Raw genomic sequence first — 18,970 nt, 5'->3', positions numbered from 1 at the left:
TACCACAACGCCATCGCTGACTCGAGCAAACACGCACGCACGGACAGTAGACCAACGCGCCGCTTCGACGCGCTGAAGTCCTATCGATCTCTACTACTGCGAGCACCGACTCCATCAGATCGCCGCGCACGGGGTCGGTCCGTGAAGATTTAGTGCAAATAGATATCGGCGGCCGCCGTTGTCAATCAACAACTGAGCGTGCTCACCCATCCGAAGAGGTTCTCTCCGATCTTCAGTCATATAATATTATGGATAAATATATATATATTTATATATGACGTATATATGCGGGTGTATTAAAGTAGCCCGAACACGGCGCTACAAGACGATACGACGCCAAAAGCGGTAGGGTAAACACGTTCTCGTAATATATTCTATGTTCGCAGCGATTGCTCGGTAAGTCGGATTAACGGATTAATGGATATAGCTTTTTTTTTATTTTTTATATTTTTTTTTTTTTTTTGCCCGACTTCAGATGTCGTAATGTTGTTGTGATTTGGTTGCTAATCATCTAGTCAACAACATTTTTTGACACTTAGTATAATATTTTAGGTATTATACGATGTAAAGCTACGAATACACATTATATAGATGATAAATCGATCGACATGACGAACAAGAAAATAACACGTCGCTTTTTTTTTTTTTTTATTAAATGACATAGGATTATTAAGTCCTTTCAGTTCTTTTTACGACGCAAGATCAATCTATCTATTCCTATAATAAGGCGTTCCACAGACATACGTAATATACAACCATTAAGTAAACCACTTGTTACCGCATACTCTATGGCTCTGTGCGATACATAAATTTACATTTGCAATCAACCATATTTTATTTTAACCCAACCTTGGTGTATCATAATTGAAGTAAGTTGTATTTTTTGCTATTATATTTTAATTGTTATAATTTCTGTTTTTTAATGCAAGCTATATTACATACTAAAAATATTTTCAAAATTCTAGATTCAATTGTTTAAACCATACATTTCATGTTTTAGAGTCGAATTTTCATAGGATTTGCTTACTTTATATATTATTTTATTTTTCTTTCAATATAATATATTGCTTTTATTCTATTTGGTCAAACTATTCCTTTTTATTTTTGTTCATTTTCTAAGAAAAAAAAAAACTGTGAAAGTACCTATGGACAACCGGGACAGTAGTTACAGATATTGAAAAAATAAAATTCTCTTTACAGCAAACTCAAAATCTAATAAACAGTAAAAATGTATTTGCTTATTTGTATTTCAACTCTGTCAGAACCTATATACGTTTGGGAACTGGGAAGATCTGATCATTTTCTGGATTTTAGAATTACCCTCGTCACGTCCGGAGCGAAAAAGACTCACAAACAACCATTGCAATGCTGGTTTACGTATTGTTAAGGATACGTTTATAGTCACAGATTGTAAATACGTCCGAGTCAATGTTTGGACAACCACGCCTATGCCATATTGTCCACGACCTACGTATATATGATGTGCACTCTAAATTAATTTAGTACTTTGTGCAAACGGACCACGAAACAATTTTTAATTAGAAACGAAAAATGAGTTTTTTCTTTTTTAAAAATGGATTATAAAATGTATAATAAAATCAAATAAGATATTATTAAAAACCCTGTCAATAAATATTTTTTAATATCACTGTATTGCCGTATTGACTATACCCTTAATCAGCGTACAATTTTTTTTAAAACTAAATTCCAGCCAACAATAATTATCGATTTCTTGCTGATATAATACTACATTATTTGATATAGCTACAATGTAAAAAATGCATAAAATTTATGTTTATGTAATTTGGTTAGGATTCCAAATACTAGGTATCTTGTAAAACGTACGATGTAGGTGGAGCAATTTTAGTCTTTGATATTGCTATTTTCATAACTTGATTTTTATTTCTTGTAAACCATAACGGTATGGTTCTGTAATTCTAAAAATTTATGTTTTTTGGGGTAAAATTAAATTTTTTTAATTCAAATTTTTATTAATACTGTTAGATTTTGTTTAAAAGTATGAATACTCAAGGGAAATCAATACACACTTAAACGTTTAATGTTTGTTATAAAAAAAAAAAAAAATGAAACTACAAATAATTTACGTTGGATACTTTCTAATCTCAAAAATTGATTTTACGATCAAGATAAAGTCAGTTATATACAATTATATGATTATATAAAGTATATTGCAATACAGGAGTGCTTTTAAATATATACTTTTTTACATTTCATATAGAAGAGTTTGATATCAAATCGATTTTGAAATTGAACTAAAAGTGTTTTTTCACTTTTTTGCTTCAGTTGTGAAGTGTTTATGTGGAAATAAAAATCAAATTAAATTATACTTTTGACATTCCTGTGTATTCAATATGTAAATATATATATGTGTGTATGTGTTGTGTATGTATGTATGTATACATACAATTCTATTTTTGGAAGATGAGAATATACTATACATTACAATTGTTTTATGTCCTAAAGGAAATTTAATTTAAAAATATTATAAAATTACTGAGAATTTACATTATTATATTTAGAATAATAACGAAATCTCAAGAAAATTACGGCTGAAATGTTTTTTTCCCAATTGATTATAAAACTACAGAATACAGGTAATTATATTAAATTTTCCATAAATCGAACGTAATAACCAATTTGTTTTAACTACAAAAAAAATAACGGTTATTTGATTACAACACTCTTAATGCAGCCTGTATGTAGGACATTTTTGAGTATAATTTTTATTACTCCGCTTTTAATTAATATGTGACATTTTCTAGTCATTATTTTATTAATAAGTGGAAATAATTATGGACCAAATTCACATAATATTATATTTTATATTATCAACGCATGATTTTATGTAACTGATAAAGTCATTAACTGTCAACAGGGTCATAACTATTTTTTTTTTTTTTTTTTTTATAATAAAATAATATCGTTATCTTTTGATGAACAAATAAAAACCATTGTAAGGATTTTATCAGAATGGCGTCACATTTTATATTATAACAGTTTTGAAGAAGTAGCGTAATTATTATTTATACTTTTAAAGTTCTAAATAAGTTCACATGCATATCCCGTAATTCGTAAATATTCCGGAATTACAAAATTATAACTTAACCAATAATATGCATATCCCATGAGGATTTTAGAATAGCAAAAGTTAAAGGCTTTAATCTTAAATTAAACATATATGTTTCATTCGATTTATCGAAATCCCCAAAATTTACGATTATTACAATTGATTAAAGTTTAAATACGTTTGAATTATTTATGCACGGTGTTCCGCTACGATCGGACAAGATGGTTAATTTGAACACCTTTGACTGTGTAAAAGTTTGCAACTCGTTACATGTAACTATCGTTAGATATTTACAGATACCATGTTTGTATCTGGGTCGTTTTTTTAAAACTTTAGTGGAAATATTAAAGTTTTTTCATGGGATTTCACAGGATATGTAGGAAATGAAAAGATAACGATGTGGTGATAATTCTTAAATAAAAATATAAGTCTCCTGAATATGGAAGTCCTAACACCAATTGGTACCTACATAAGAACGTCGGAGTTGTGTGCACTCACATTTTGGGCGATCAAAGACGATGCACTGGCGCCCGCTTGCACGTAAATAATTGTAGTGGTCTACGCGTGTTATTCTTACGACCGATTCGGCAATTGATTCGTAACTTGTGTACTACTTTATTATTTTTTTAACTTGAGCGTTGTAGCAGGTCATGCGTATCAGAGTTATATATAGTTAACGAACTCAGTATATTTCACCATCACAGTAGTAATAATATCACTTTTCTCCCAGTGTGTTATTTTATTTATGGCACGTCCCGCAAAAACCTGCTGTCGAATATCCTGACACAAAATTCACAGGAATGAGATAAAATGTAACTCTATTATATCCCTGCATCCTTGCCGCAACTATACAAAGTATTCGTATTCAATTATCATTCGCAATTCACTTAAAAGATATAATTTTGTCTCTTTATCGTATTTATTTTTATTTTTCATTTTCTTGAATCTGATTTTCATCTTAAGACATTTAATATAATATATATATGTATATGTTGTATATATATATATATATATATATATATATATATATATACACATACGCGCAAGTGCACACACACACACTTACACACAATTAATGCCAATTAATGCATAGTATTGCATTCAGTACAAAAAAAGTTAATGTATGTCTAGTTAATGTATATCAATTATAAAAAAAAGTTTAAGTTGAGAAATATGAATAGTAATTACTTTTGAAAATACTATGACAATAACTCGACAACTATCATATTAATTCATCAATCGATAAAACTACCCGCAGCTTATTATTTAGATTAGTCTGAACAAATTATTTTGTTGAAACCTCTAGTAAGTATTATTATTATTATTTTGTCTCAAATTATATATGTATTATAGAGACGTGAAAAATTCAGGATTGGATGTTTAGTTTTTCAAAATTTAAAAAATATTATATACCAATAATATTAATATAAGTAGATGATATATAATATTTATGTACGATTTGTTTATACACGAATTGTAAACTTCATTATTGGTCGTTGATAGTGAATATAACATAATTGTACTTATACTTATTAAACATAATTTTATTTTTCACATTTTTTTATCAGGTTTTTTAGAATATCAAATTTTTATAAAACACAATATGTTTCAGGATTTTGTGAAGACAAATATGATAATTTTAATTTTGTTTGATTTTTGATATTTACATTTTATAGTTTATTTTAAGAAATATACAGGATATTTAAAATTTATTTTTTTACGTACATAGTAGAAACGTACGAATCTATTCTGAAAATTAATACAAAGTCTCAAGATAACCTGATAAAAATTTTACCCAATAAATTATATGGGACAGTGTAAAAACTAAATTCAATGTATATAATATCATAAGTTATAACATCATTAGAGTATGTACTTGTACAAAAGCGTATAGACTAAGGATAAAATATAATTTTAAGACAGAAAGAGGCGATATGTATATCATGATATTTTAGTAAAACATATAGGAAATAACTACCTAAAGTAAGTAAGAGAAGACGCATTCCAATATTATTATATTTTTCTGAACGATGTTTGAACTTAATAAAAGGGTCCAGGAAAATGGTCTTTTGAATTCAATAAAGTACGAACATTTTCGTTTATTCTGTCCTAAAACGTTTTAAATCTAATTTTACATAATGATAATATATTATATAATATATACCTATTGTAAAAGGCAAACATAATTAATTTTGACTTTGCTTCATAAACAAATAAATTACACATTATATTTATTACTGTATTATTGTTTCATTCTAAAATTAAATTAATTAGCATTATATATGTTTATCATCAATATTTCTAAGATTAAAAGTGGTCAATTAATATTTAACACTGTTTAAAATCATTATTATTTCGAACAAACAATTTATTTAGAATGTACCTCATGTGTGTTTTCAATTTATTTTTAATTTATTTACATGTAATAAACTCTAATAATATTATCATAATTATTTGATCATTAATTTTGTCTCTTTTACATTTCTTATAAAATACCACACGTTCGGGGTAATAATGATTATTGTATTAAAAACTAGGGAAACAATTTTTTTAGTTAGATTTATTGAAATAGATTTATAGTGTCTGAACAAAAAAACTAAAAGTATAGATTTGGTGAGTACAAAATAACGACCTAATTTCCACTACAGTCTCGCTTGCATTTTTGAAAGAAATAATATGGCGTTTTCATTATTTTATAAAATATGGATTCCGTGTTTATTCGTTTGAAGAACAAACGTATGTTACTATACCGTATTCTATGTTAACTTTATAAATTATAACAAAGAAAACGCAGTTATGTGGAAATTCATAGCAGTGTGTTAAAACGAACAATATTTCATAACTATGAATAATTTTTTTTGTTTGTACGCATAATTCTTCAATGCGTGATATTCGTTTTGATTATTTGTGACTTAGTATATTATTATGATGATGCTCATTATTAATAAAATTGGTCGTAAACTCGTATTACATACATGTATCGAATATATATTAATTATTTAAATAAATAATCATATATTTGTTAAAACCATTATATTTAAAATCAAAGTTGAGATAGGAAGAAAGAGAAAATAAAGTGCGAAATTAAGAAGCACAAGTATCACTAAAAATATATTTCTATGACCATACAAAAATTGTAAGTTATAGTCACAGGTTAAAATTATAATACCACCTACTCGTTTCATAAATATTTATTGTTACCGTAAAATTATTATTTTACCACCAGAGTAGTAATTGAGGTAAGTTAATTCATTTTATTTACTTAATTTTCGCTTTTATAACTTTACTGTATTATGTACAATGTACATACGTTATATACATTATATTATATTAGTATATAATTAGTATTAATATTACGAATGTTATATTGATAATAAGACATTTATTTCAAATGCAAACCAATTAATTCTGTCTACGTTTCAATATTGTTTTGTCATTATTGTTACTATTATTAATATGTTAATATAAAGTATTATACGATATATATCTCAATTAACATCTCTACTTCATTATAAAATTATTATTCATTACTTATATATACAAAATAATTAATAAGTTTCCACTCTAATTGTTCAATATCTATAATTATACCCGTTTTGTTTTATCTGCTATCGACATCTGAACACCATTGTTATAAGGCCATCACAGGATTCACGAGAGAACTCAGCCAAATTCAATACATACATAATATATTAATATATCATAATATTATATTTATAATAGAAATGTACTTTGAATCCTATAAGTGAATATTGACAGTCTTGAGATGAATGCATCTTAGTAGGAGGACTTAAAAAAGAGTTAAATACTATTTTTGATCAAACATAAAACTATACGTAACATTTTCACCCTTTATGTCTTTGTGTGATAGTTAGAATACCGGAACAGTTAACTCCAAAACACGATGGTTCCGGTATTTGTATTTATTTTGTTTATAAAGCGATAGATGGCAAACGACGTAGTGCTTTCCAAAGGAAATAACAACGATAAAAATATATAGACTAAAAGCAAGATAAAATTTTGATTGGATTTTAAAATATCTCCAAAGGGCTATGTTGTAGACTGTAATAGAATATTCTGGTGCAGCAGTTCAAAGCATCCAATATTATGGTCATATAGATCAGACTATTTTGCTTTGTAGACCATGTTGTGGCCAAGAACATTGAACTGCACTTTAATACATGTAACGTAATATAATTTATAGGAAAGTTATAGTGTAAAAATATATAACACGAGCTAGTAAATACTAAATGGAACCAAATGGTCAATGGTAACCCATAAAATTAAAACTTTTCTTTTTAAACTTTATCACAAATATTATTTTTGACCTAAGAACTAATAATAATTACCTAAACTTTAATAGTAATATCTATGAGTTTTACACGAAAGAATACAATAAAATAATCGATCGGAAAAATGGAATTTTAAAAAGTTAATAAATAACTAGGTACAGAGTTATTAATTAGTTAGGTAAAAATAATAAAAATAATAATGATGTATCTAATATAGTAGCGGAAATATGGAGGAAATTAAACGTGACAAATCACCAATAAAATTTTGATTAAATATAATTTATATTTTACATGAATGTGATGAGAGAGAAACAATAACATTTGGAGTAATATTTTATTTTGGTTTTTAAGCTGATCATCTTTATTACAAATACATTCTCTGAACCGTTTAAATTATTACCTTATAGTATACTATGAGAATATCTTTATACTGATCTATAATTATCATACATTTGGTAAAATTTTGGGTAATTATTTATATTAAGTGTTCGCAGTCGTCATCTTTCAATTGTACATAAACAAGCATTTAAAAAAAAAATCCAATGACTAACTGCTGAGTTGCGTTGCGCGGGACGTATATAAAAGTATATCGGCTTAACACCTGTAAGCAGCGCACCTAGTCGACTTTTAAAAATGACACATCACGTGGTAACAGATATGTGAAAGCCATTTATTGGAACGAACGGGTGCATGAAAAACGATTTGACACATGTCACACCCTATATATATTACTATATGGAATTTTCAAAATATTTATTTCACGAGGAAACGAGACGTCTGTGAAAAGTGTTAGTAAATTCCGAATCCCACCATCCAGCTGTGTCCGATTTCCAGTCCGTATAATATATAATATTATTGCATTATATACGGCGGCTGCTGCCGCTATGATATAGTGTAACGTAATACGGCCGAAACGATAAGCAATAATTTCACGATTTTACGACAACGGCGAGACAGATAATAAACAAATGGATCGGGACCGCGTAATAATGTTTGAACATTATATTATTATAATATAACTCGCGTACAGCAGTGATCGAGACGGATATCGAAACGTACACGACCGGTATAAGCTTAACTACGATAATCGCACAAGTCGAAAGTGGCGCGATTGCGATCGATTAGCTTTTAATCGCGGACGACGACCTCGACAATCCATTAAATTACGATAGTGTACGCGTAACATTATGACGTATACGCGTGTCCTAAAACGCTGTCTCAGACGTCGTATTTCACACGTCATTATTTTACGTCGTGAAAACGGATAAACGTAATTATATTTCAATATATCTGTTCTCGGCGTGTGAACGTATCGCCATAACGATTCTGGACGGGACCGGACTTCGCCGAGCACCGAACAGGTATAATATCTTACGTCTTACGCGCGTAATATCACAATAACGCGGTAGCGATGAGCGACGGCGGCGGCGGCCGTAGTCGGCGGTTGTTCGAATTCAATAGACGCGTTTGGCAGCCGTGTGCACACTATGGCCGGCGGGCGTGAGACGGGCGTGTATCATCGTCATCACATGACATAATAATAATACGCTATTGAATAGAAAAACCGTCGACGAGACGAATTCGAGCGAGACAACGTCTTCGCGCGATACCCATTATCCTTTTTGACGGTACGTCAAAGGCTCACCGCATACAGTGTTATATCACAAACGCGTTATTATACGACGACCGGTAGGTAGAACTGGGTATGCGCGGTAAGTGAACCTCGTAACATATGACGTTATATAATATGATCGCGCTGAGAGGATCAGCACTCGTTTGGCCCGCACTCGTAGCGCAGCGGCGTTCCATCCGAGTGCTAGTGCATTGTGTAACAACGATAATATACAGTATATTATATTGTAACAACAATAATACAATCATATGCATATCGCATTATATGTTTCGGGCGTTCCACTAATTTCGTAGACGCGATATTATTTCGAGTGTAACGAGCTGAGCGCTCGCGGATCGATTGCGATTATCCGCAAACGAGCGCCACTTCTGTACGACGCACGAGGAATGTGTAGTGGTAGTCGTCTCCGCAATAATAATATGTCGCGGTGACGTTAAATCCTATGCGAATTAAACACTATTATATTATGCGATCGGAACGAAAACAATGTCGTAACATATTATTGTATTGTGCGCCGATCGCAGACGCAGTGTGTGTGTGTGTGTGTTTGTGTGGCATATCGAGACGTCGTATACGCCGCTAAACGTCTGTTTTTTCGTCTGATTCGGCCGTTTATTTCTATCGGCGGTTACGCGCATTTGAATAACTCGTGTGAACTTCGTTTATTCCACAAAAAAAAAATCGTAACCAGCCATTCGAAATGTTCTTAACCGAACCCATAAGTGTATCGCGCCACCGTCTCGAAATATAATCTCGAATTGCGATGCGACTTCGCTTAGCCCGAACGATACTATCGCCGTTACGGGTACTCTGGGTCAACATGTATGTAATATATTATTGGGTTTTGAATTACGCCGCAGCGTGTAGGCTGATGCGGTATTTCATTGCGTGACAAAGCAAGTTTATTCTGACATCAATAAAGTTGTCTCTGAAACGAAGTGTGTTCCATTACTGTATAAATCAAATCAACCGATGGTTTCTGGTGGTCGCCGTAATGCAATTTTTTTCACCCCGTTTGATACTTCAAAGCCGTTAAAAATCTGTCTATTACATTTATAATAAAAACATAAAAAACTAATAATATTGATTTAATTTAATGATTTTACTAAATATATACGTTCATTACGGTCGGATGATACGATGACAAGAATATACTCGGAAACAAAAATTATTATCTTTAAATTTACGATTATGCAAATATTTACACACATATATTATACTGGAAAAAAATACAATCCTATATTTAACGATCGCAGAGTACAACTGCGTACAAATGTATTAATTTAAATTATCTAGTCATAATAACTTTTATTCATATTTATCACGATTATAATAATTTACATGAGGTCTTCCGAAAATTAATATATTTACATAAATGTCGTTACTGATTGTATGCGTGCACCTAGACATTAAGGTTTAAAATTATTTGATCGAGGCTTTATTTTCTATAACAGGTTGTCACACATAATTGTTAGTGTCGATTACTTATAATTATGCACAATGCAATAGTCGATTTTTCGGTACTACAGGCGAGCACTAATCAAAGTGTACACGACTAATCAACCGTTTGCGTGCAATAGCAATTTGTGACATCGGTTTTCGTCGTTTTGCGCAATGGTGTTTCGAGAGATAGGAATGGTGTGCGATGGATCCAATTCCTTAAAGTATACAGATTATTATATTGCACGATAGAAAATGTATTTGGAAAAATATCGAGAAATTCGCCGAAAATGAGCTTCAATCTGAAACTTGTTCGACGTATTATTCGGTTGAACAAATCTATGACGACCTGGACATTTTTATTTAATGTATTATTTTTTATGTATTTTTATTATATAATATAGAAGATACGTAGAATTATTTATTGTGTTATACCAAGGTTAATACTGAAATATTGTTATTATTATTTTTAAACACCAGCTGTATAAAAATAATGGGCAATTTACGAATACATGACATACATAAAAAACAAAACCGATAGCGCAATACTCCTAATTACCTATATTAAATTGTATATTTCGTGTCTTTTTTTAAATGTATTATTTTTTATTTGACTAACAACGACGCATCTAATCAATTGAAGTTGGCATTGATAAAATCTAAATAAATCAGCGTCGGTAACAAGCAAATTGGTTTCGGGTGGATTTGTCTGGGCGTTCGGCCCATAAATCAAACGAGTGGGAGGGATCTTCTTTCCACCTAGTAGTGCCACCTCGCTCGCCACTAACCACCGCACAAGCAACGCCACTACTACCGCAAATTGTGCGGCTCATTAGTATTCCAGTCGTTTACAGACAGGTTAGGTCAGGTCTTAGGGTCGCAAACAATTTTTACTTTTTAGAGCTGTTTTTATCTAGCCGCGAGCAATTTAATTAGACGCTTAATATGGACATGAATAACTATATTCAATTTATAAATAAGTACTAAGAAAAATAACGGTTGAGTTTAATACAATTGTTGAAAATTTAAACTGTTAAATCTAATGTCAACAATTATGTTCAATTGTGTAGTATTTAACTGTTCATAACTAACACACTATATTTATTACTAACCGTAATACCATTTAACTAACTATTGATAAATATATATTTATCAATATGATAACTATATGACAAAAATACGGAGTTAGAATTTTTATTTTTTAGCACTATCATATCCGCGTTTATGAAATATATGTGCAAACGTAAATTTGTTTCATCTATCTTTTTTATAGAACTGTCGTTATACTAGTATTATTATGTAGATTATGTAGTGCTATAGTGTATATACATTGAGTTAAGTTGAATAAAATAAATAAATAAACATACAAATTATTATAATAATGATATAATATGCTCATCAGTGATGTGCATGTAATCTTATTGTCTCTTATTGTCAATTTGAAATTATTATACTGCCGGTGCCTGCGGTATGATATGAATACTCGTATTAGGTACGTACATTTGCAAATGATTTAAATTAATTTAAAATATATTGATTTATACATGCATTTGAATCATCTGAATACATTTTGTACAGACCTATTAATGTAATTTAATGAGAATATTTTATAGAGTTAAAAAATATCGGTTTTACTGCTTGTTGAATGATTTGTTATATTGTAACTATTTGATTAATTTTAAGTAAAATGTAGATAGCTTCGGCGAATAAAATATTTATATCATATTATACTTCTATAATTCATTATGACTTAACTCTACGTTGAACTAGAGGTAAAAATGAAACGATATTGAATAGTACATTATATAGATAAATGTAATACGATTGTCGAACTACAACTAATAAGGAATTTATAGTCACACTGTTTTAATTATTTAAAATTGTATGCAACAATATATCAAATTGTCCGATTATAGAATAAAAGAAATAAATTGTGTGTTATTTTTTAACTCCAACGGTTGCCAGTGGTATGTTTTATATTTTATTCAAATAATTTTCCATTAGTTAAATTCATTTCGGTGATAAATAGTAAAAATGTTTTTAATTATTTAATATTTTAATTGATAATAATTTTGATATTCATATAATAATAATAATAATAATAATAACCATTTTAAAAATAAAATTTATTTTTTTTGTCGTAAAAAATTGTATGTAAGTACAGGAAGCTTAAAAATAAAATATGAAATATAATTTCAGTCCATCACATACAGATATAATCTGCTGAGTATATCGTACACAATACCATATCTGTGTAATATTTTTAATAATATTAGCACATTTTTAACAGATGGATACGTTTAGAAGAAAAAAATGTTTTCCATGAATAACAATTTGAAACGAAGTGTAAACTGCACTATGACATACATAACGGCTCGTCATGAAAATATCGATTCAGCAGAACTGTTTTATTGTATGAAATGGCGGTTAGACGATGTTTTATGATATATATATACATATATATTATATATAAGTAGATCGGGACAGTTAGTGTGCACTGTGTATGCACATCGAAACGTATGTACTAAATCATTGCAGTTAAGTTATTGCTGCAAGACAGTGTCGATTGTTTTATGCTCGTTAGTGTTAAGGATGAAATATGTTCCAATAATAATTTGTACAATACTTAACTATTATAGTGATTATTATAATCCATTGTATGCACATAAAACAATATTTGTCCTTTTTGTCCTTTATTGCGGCTGCAATTTACGTCATTAGTTGGTGATAAAATTATATATATATAGGTGTATAATATATGAATAAATAATGTTTAATAGCGACGTATGTGTATGTGCATATATAAAATATAATTGAATTGAGTTTTGCATCAGTGGAGGGCGTGTTGACGTTATTGGCAATTTATTTATAGAGTGTTTAATTTCACGTACTTACACGTTTATAATAAATAGTGTGTGTTGACACGCGGCGAATTTAACGATGCAAAATCACTTTATATTACACACACACAATTAGATTGCGTAGGACCTCTTTACACATCCTTTATTCCAAGTACCACTGAATCTCGCATCGTCTTTAATTGATCAGTTCCTATGTCGCGTTATCAACATTCGACTGCAGATGCACCCCTCCACCCGAGAGTGTTTAATTAATAATTGTTAGATTTCGATAGATATCGGTGTAGCTTCCCCGAAAGTGAACTTCAAAAGTTTCACGTAAGCCGTACAACAGTGCACGAGTAGAACTTACGATCATATTGTTTAAGACAAAACCTGCTATTTAGACAGGTAATTAATAATTCCTAAGAAGCTTTATCGTGTAAACCGCTTACGTTCGGTCATTGTATTACAAAATATAATATATAATGTATTATTTATAAACGATACGATTTTTAACAGCATGTCAGACGTAAAGCTTGATTAAATATATGGATGTAGTAAAATTCAATTAAAATTGTCAAATGACATAATTTCTTAAAAAATGTATCCGATATTTTTACTTTAATGCTCCTTCAATTGCCCTAAATAGTGAGATAATATATTGTTATTACCCAGAAACGTAACGCGAAGTTGCATACATTTCACAGTGAATGATTGGCCGTTATACAATGAGACATCATTCTTTGCTCCTCGATTATCTACGTTTGATATAGGCTGATTATGGTCAACGAGTTTCTACGACTATTTTCGATCATAAAAAGTTGAAAGCTTATAATATATTGCACTTTCCGAGGCATCATTCCAATAAAACTAACAAAATATTATCATTGACATTGATTGGTAAAAAAATTATTTTTGTTACACACTGAGCAATACACCATTTGCAGTTTTGGGGTTCTGATTATCATGTTACCACAATACCTCTTTTGAATTGAATTGTTGGTACTAATTAAATGTATTTGTTTTTAAATTATTAATTTCAAAATATGAGTATATTAAAATAAATATTTATATATATTGATTAATAATACAATTTAAACTTTTTACTTATTACATATACGTTTTTATAATATATTATTCATTTAAAATACATATAATATATATATATATATATGAATATTTTTAGTACATTCAACGTAAAAAATTAAGTAATTAAAATCTACTACCTACCTTTGAAAGCTTAATTTAATTTTCATATTTTTAATTTTCTAAAACTAATAATAATAAATAATTTAATTCTAATAATAAAAGATAACAATTATATTTTGTTTAATTTCACTTATATCAACAAAAGATCAAATATTATTATAAATCTACAATAAATTATATCATTTAGCAAACTATTATTAGTTTATTTATAGTTTTCAGCTGTAGACTTAGCTGTATTATGATAGCCCTTATAATGTATCAAGTATTATTATTTATTTTTATATGAAAATGTACAATAGTAATTACGATAGTAATTTTTATTTGCTAACTCAAGTTTGATGAAATGTATCTTAAATATTTACATTTATTTTTGTGTGGTCATTAATTTATTTAAAAATAATAATATTTAATATAGAAAGCGAAACAATTTATTAGGTAATAATATAAAACAAATTTTTCATTCTTAAAAATAATAAGACCACCATAATACAGCTCAGTGAGATGAGTGGGAGAATGTATAAGAATCGTACACTTTTGTACCGAATAATAGAAAACGTTTGGATAGTTTACATTTTATATTGTTATACAGTTCTTTAGCGACTCAATTCTACAGTTTTTATTTGCTTAATTTTATGTTTTTATGCTCTCAATCTCATATTATATATTGCAATACATTTTTTGTTCATAGAATTTTTATTTTTGTGTAACACTAGTTTTGTTTAGACACACACTGGTAATTTACTTCTTGTTTATTTGAATTCTCTAACCTTTATTTTTCTTTACATTCATGTTTTACTTGTCACAATTTGTATGGATTTGTAAACAAAAATAAAATAACAAATTCAAAAGAATACAAACGAATAATAAACAATGAACGATAACTATTTAAAAATTATTAAACAAAATAAAGAAAAAAAATACTATACAAATATTTACGTTTAATGGGAGAAGTATTAGGAAAGCAATCAAAAAACATTATTGAAGGAGACAAATTTACATGTTCAGGCAAGTTCTAAGTTTTTTAGTACCCCTGAAATATCAATAGATAGTGTACTATTAAAATATTTGTGTTATTTTAAAATAATTTATATTATATTATATACTTATATGGTTTATACAGTAAATTAAAATATATTAAAGGAGTATCTACTCGAAGTTACTCAATTAGTTTAAGCATTATGTTTTGATCTCAATAACATGGATATATTTATAGAAAACATTACAAATACAGATGACTATTTAATCAATAAAAATAAAATAAATACACTAGGTAAGTTAATGTTTTAAATGTTTATTTTAATGGGCAGGTATTTCATATTGATGTGATTCTTTATTCAAACGTTGAATTTTTGTATTTAATATATATTTATACAGCATACATTATACTGTTATAGTTTTGAAAATGTATTGTTTAAAAATTATATATATACATGGTGTAACTCGTCTATTATACAAATGCAATAATGTCAAATAGATAAATTACACTCTGTATAAAACCAAGTATTGAATCCGTTAATATTCCAACGAAAGTTATTTAGTAATAGTATATCGTTATAGTTGAATTTGTGATGTTGCCAAGCAACGAGATTTTAAGTTTTGTAGCTGATTGATTTCTAACTGTGCACACAATACCTGTCTCAAATGAAAGTCCCTTGAAAGGGGATTATGTCTATATAAGCTTATTCCCAGTGTCTTTAATTTGAAATGAAGTAAGTGACTGAAGTAGTATGAATTGGCTATTCCACATCACGACTAGGTAGATTTTCATATTCATTTCCCAATTTTATTTCCGATAAAATCTGACTGTTTGGTAGTAAAACTATACTTATCTTGCCAATTTCAAACATTTGAATGTTATTTTGCACACTTTTGTGACACGCACAGTGTATATATAGAATGTTTAGAGTAATTTTATTTAATAAATCGTATTTTACTATTTTAGTATACAGAAGAGGAACATGTACGTTACATAAACGTCATAGTTTAGACTTGTTTACCAATGATTATCATTTCATTCGTCATATTATTCAGTACCTGACAATTTACATTAAATTGAATTATCCACGTAAATATATGTTATATACACGTGCAAAAGACAATGAGGCACTTTGTTGTTGTTTATTTTTTTATGTTTATCAGAAGAAAAAAATAGTTATGTACATTAATTTAAAATATGTAGCAGTTTTGATCTCAAAGAAAATGGTAAATTACAATAATGCAATATCATTACGTAGGTATATATATTAAAATAAATAAAATAAAAACATTTGTAACTATATTTTATTTTTACAGACAACTTCATTATTTTTTATGCCGACATATCATAACTATTGTTTATTGTGAGTATCAAAACAACGATTTTTACTTATTTTATTATATTTCTATAATATTTGGCTTATACTTTTAAAACTAGTTATACAGTTTTCGAATCTTTTTATTTTTAAATATTATTATTGATGATTATTCAAAATAAATATCATTCAATTTAAGAGTTAGATTTTAAATAATTATCTACAATATTCATCAAGAAGTCATTACACACCTAACGTTGTATTATTATTTTCAAGATAAAACTGACGACAAATATTATTGTTAATATTTTTAATTTAACATCATACATTCGATGGAAAAATATTGATACAATTACAATACAATTTAATCTCTAAAATCATATTTTATTCGAAAAATTAACGATCGTGAAATTATCATCATATTATGATATATTAAAAAGGAAATAGTATTATTAATATAATAAATACATATTATATTATATTATTATCTTTAATCTTCATGATCAAATGACTTTTACACAAAGTGCACTTACAACGTGTTTACTCAAGGAGTTATTAATTAATAACTTATAAGAACATTAACATTCTTAAAGTAGTTTAACCAAGCAAATTATAGTGATTTATGTAAGCATGCAATTGATATAAGAAGGTAGGTATTTTTTCAATAAAGTACCTACTATAACCATTCATTTGTCAGTTGATATAGTTAAGTGACATGTTTTATTATTTCTTATAGTGAACGCGTGACTGATAAAAAGTTGCTTTCGACAAAGTGTAAATTTATTTAATCATAATTTAACTTGTTATTATCGAACATAATCTAATAATTGTTATAATTTTATATAAAGACATAATTTAATAAAATCAAATTAACGTTTGTTTTTTTTTTTACAGCGACTATGAACTAGAAACGATAATTATTTTCGTCGTCCTTTGAACTTGATATATTTATATTATTTTAACACAATTAAATCTCGATTTAATATTTTTCAAAACTACTTTGTACACGTGATCATAGAAAAACCTACGTAAATTCTAAGTATATTATATTTTTTCAAGACTGTCAGCGCCCTCTAGTTTGTAACAGCGTACGTTTCGCCTGGGTCGAGGGTTGGCAGATCTCGCAGCACTGAATAAAGTCCGACAAAAATATTATAAAACATTATCGATTGTCAATAATAATATTTACACGCATTGCACTCTTGTCGTCCGAACGATAGCGCAACAGGTATGAATGTATGATAATATTTACATTTTACATAATATTGTATAGTGTATATTATAATATAGTAACTGCGTATTAGCGATATCTTATTAATTCTAATAACATTCACGTGTAGTTATATCTAAACATAATAAAAACGGTAATAAAGTATTGTGACTGACCTTTGGGTGATAACGATTCGTTGTTTCCGAGGTAGAACGGACCCTGTCTAGTGACGATCTCGTGGACAATCACGGCGAATGAATATACGTCACCTTTGGGCGTACCTTCCGGAGGTGGATGTCTGATCCGCAAAAGTTCCGGTGCGGTCCACAAGAATCCTAAACAATACATACTAATATATTATACACTGTTAGCCATACGTGACTAATATACTGTTATTATATATTTGGAGTTAAATTGGGTATTTAAATAGCATAATAATTTATAATCATTTTTAACGTACTTTAAAATTTTAATAAAGTAAAAACACAAAAATTTATAACGATACTATAAATAAAGTTTATTCACTACTTTTTAATTTAGCTAAATGTGTTGTAATAGTTTATTTCAGACTTAAATTACATAGAAACACTCAAGAAACAGTCACCAACAACTTTTATAATACAATACTTTCCAATCGAGTTTGCACCTTCCAATGCTCCCCTGGAGTAATGATTTAAATATCAACAAAATGTTTAACGTAGTTTTACATAATACAATTTATTATCAATTATATATTTTTACCGCAATGAATTAATTTAACTTATAATCATTAATAATTTAAAAATTATGTATTGTATTTGTCTATCATCAATCAAGTGGCAAGTAATAATGAAAAATAATAAATAAACATTTTGTATTACTTATAGATAGTAGATACTCTTATAATAGTACTAATTTATGTACCAATTGTGTAATTATATAAATACAAATAAAAAAAGTTGTTAAATTTTGATTGCATTTACGTTTT

General features: G+C 28.3%; 1 protein-coding gene across 1 annotated transcript in view; it reads right to left on the bottom strand.

Annotated features, from left to right (window-relative positions):
* Positions 1–18,970, bottom strand: part of LOC132921412 (atrial natriuretic peptide receptor 1) — a 280,157-nt gene that overhangs the window by 105,048 nt on the left and 156,139 nt on the right. The window contains exon 14 of the mRNA XM_060984432.1: positions 18,180–18,338. Coding sequence (XP_060840415.1) covers positions 18,180–18,338 — 159 coding nt within the window. The remainder of the gene's footprint in view (positions 1–18,179; positions 18,339–18,970) is intronic.

The sequence above is a fragment of the Rhopalosiphum padi genome, chromosome 2, assembly GCF_020882245.1.
Source record: "Rhopalosiphum padi isolate XX-2018 chromosome 2, ASM2088224v1, whole genome shotgun sequence".
Lineage (NCBI taxonomy): Eukaryota > Metazoa > Arthropoda > Insecta > Hemiptera > Aphididae > Rhopalosiphum > Rhopalosiphum padi.
The sequence above is the reverse complement of the archived record's forward strand: the minus strand, read 5'-3'. Positions and strand labels throughout refer to the sequence as shown.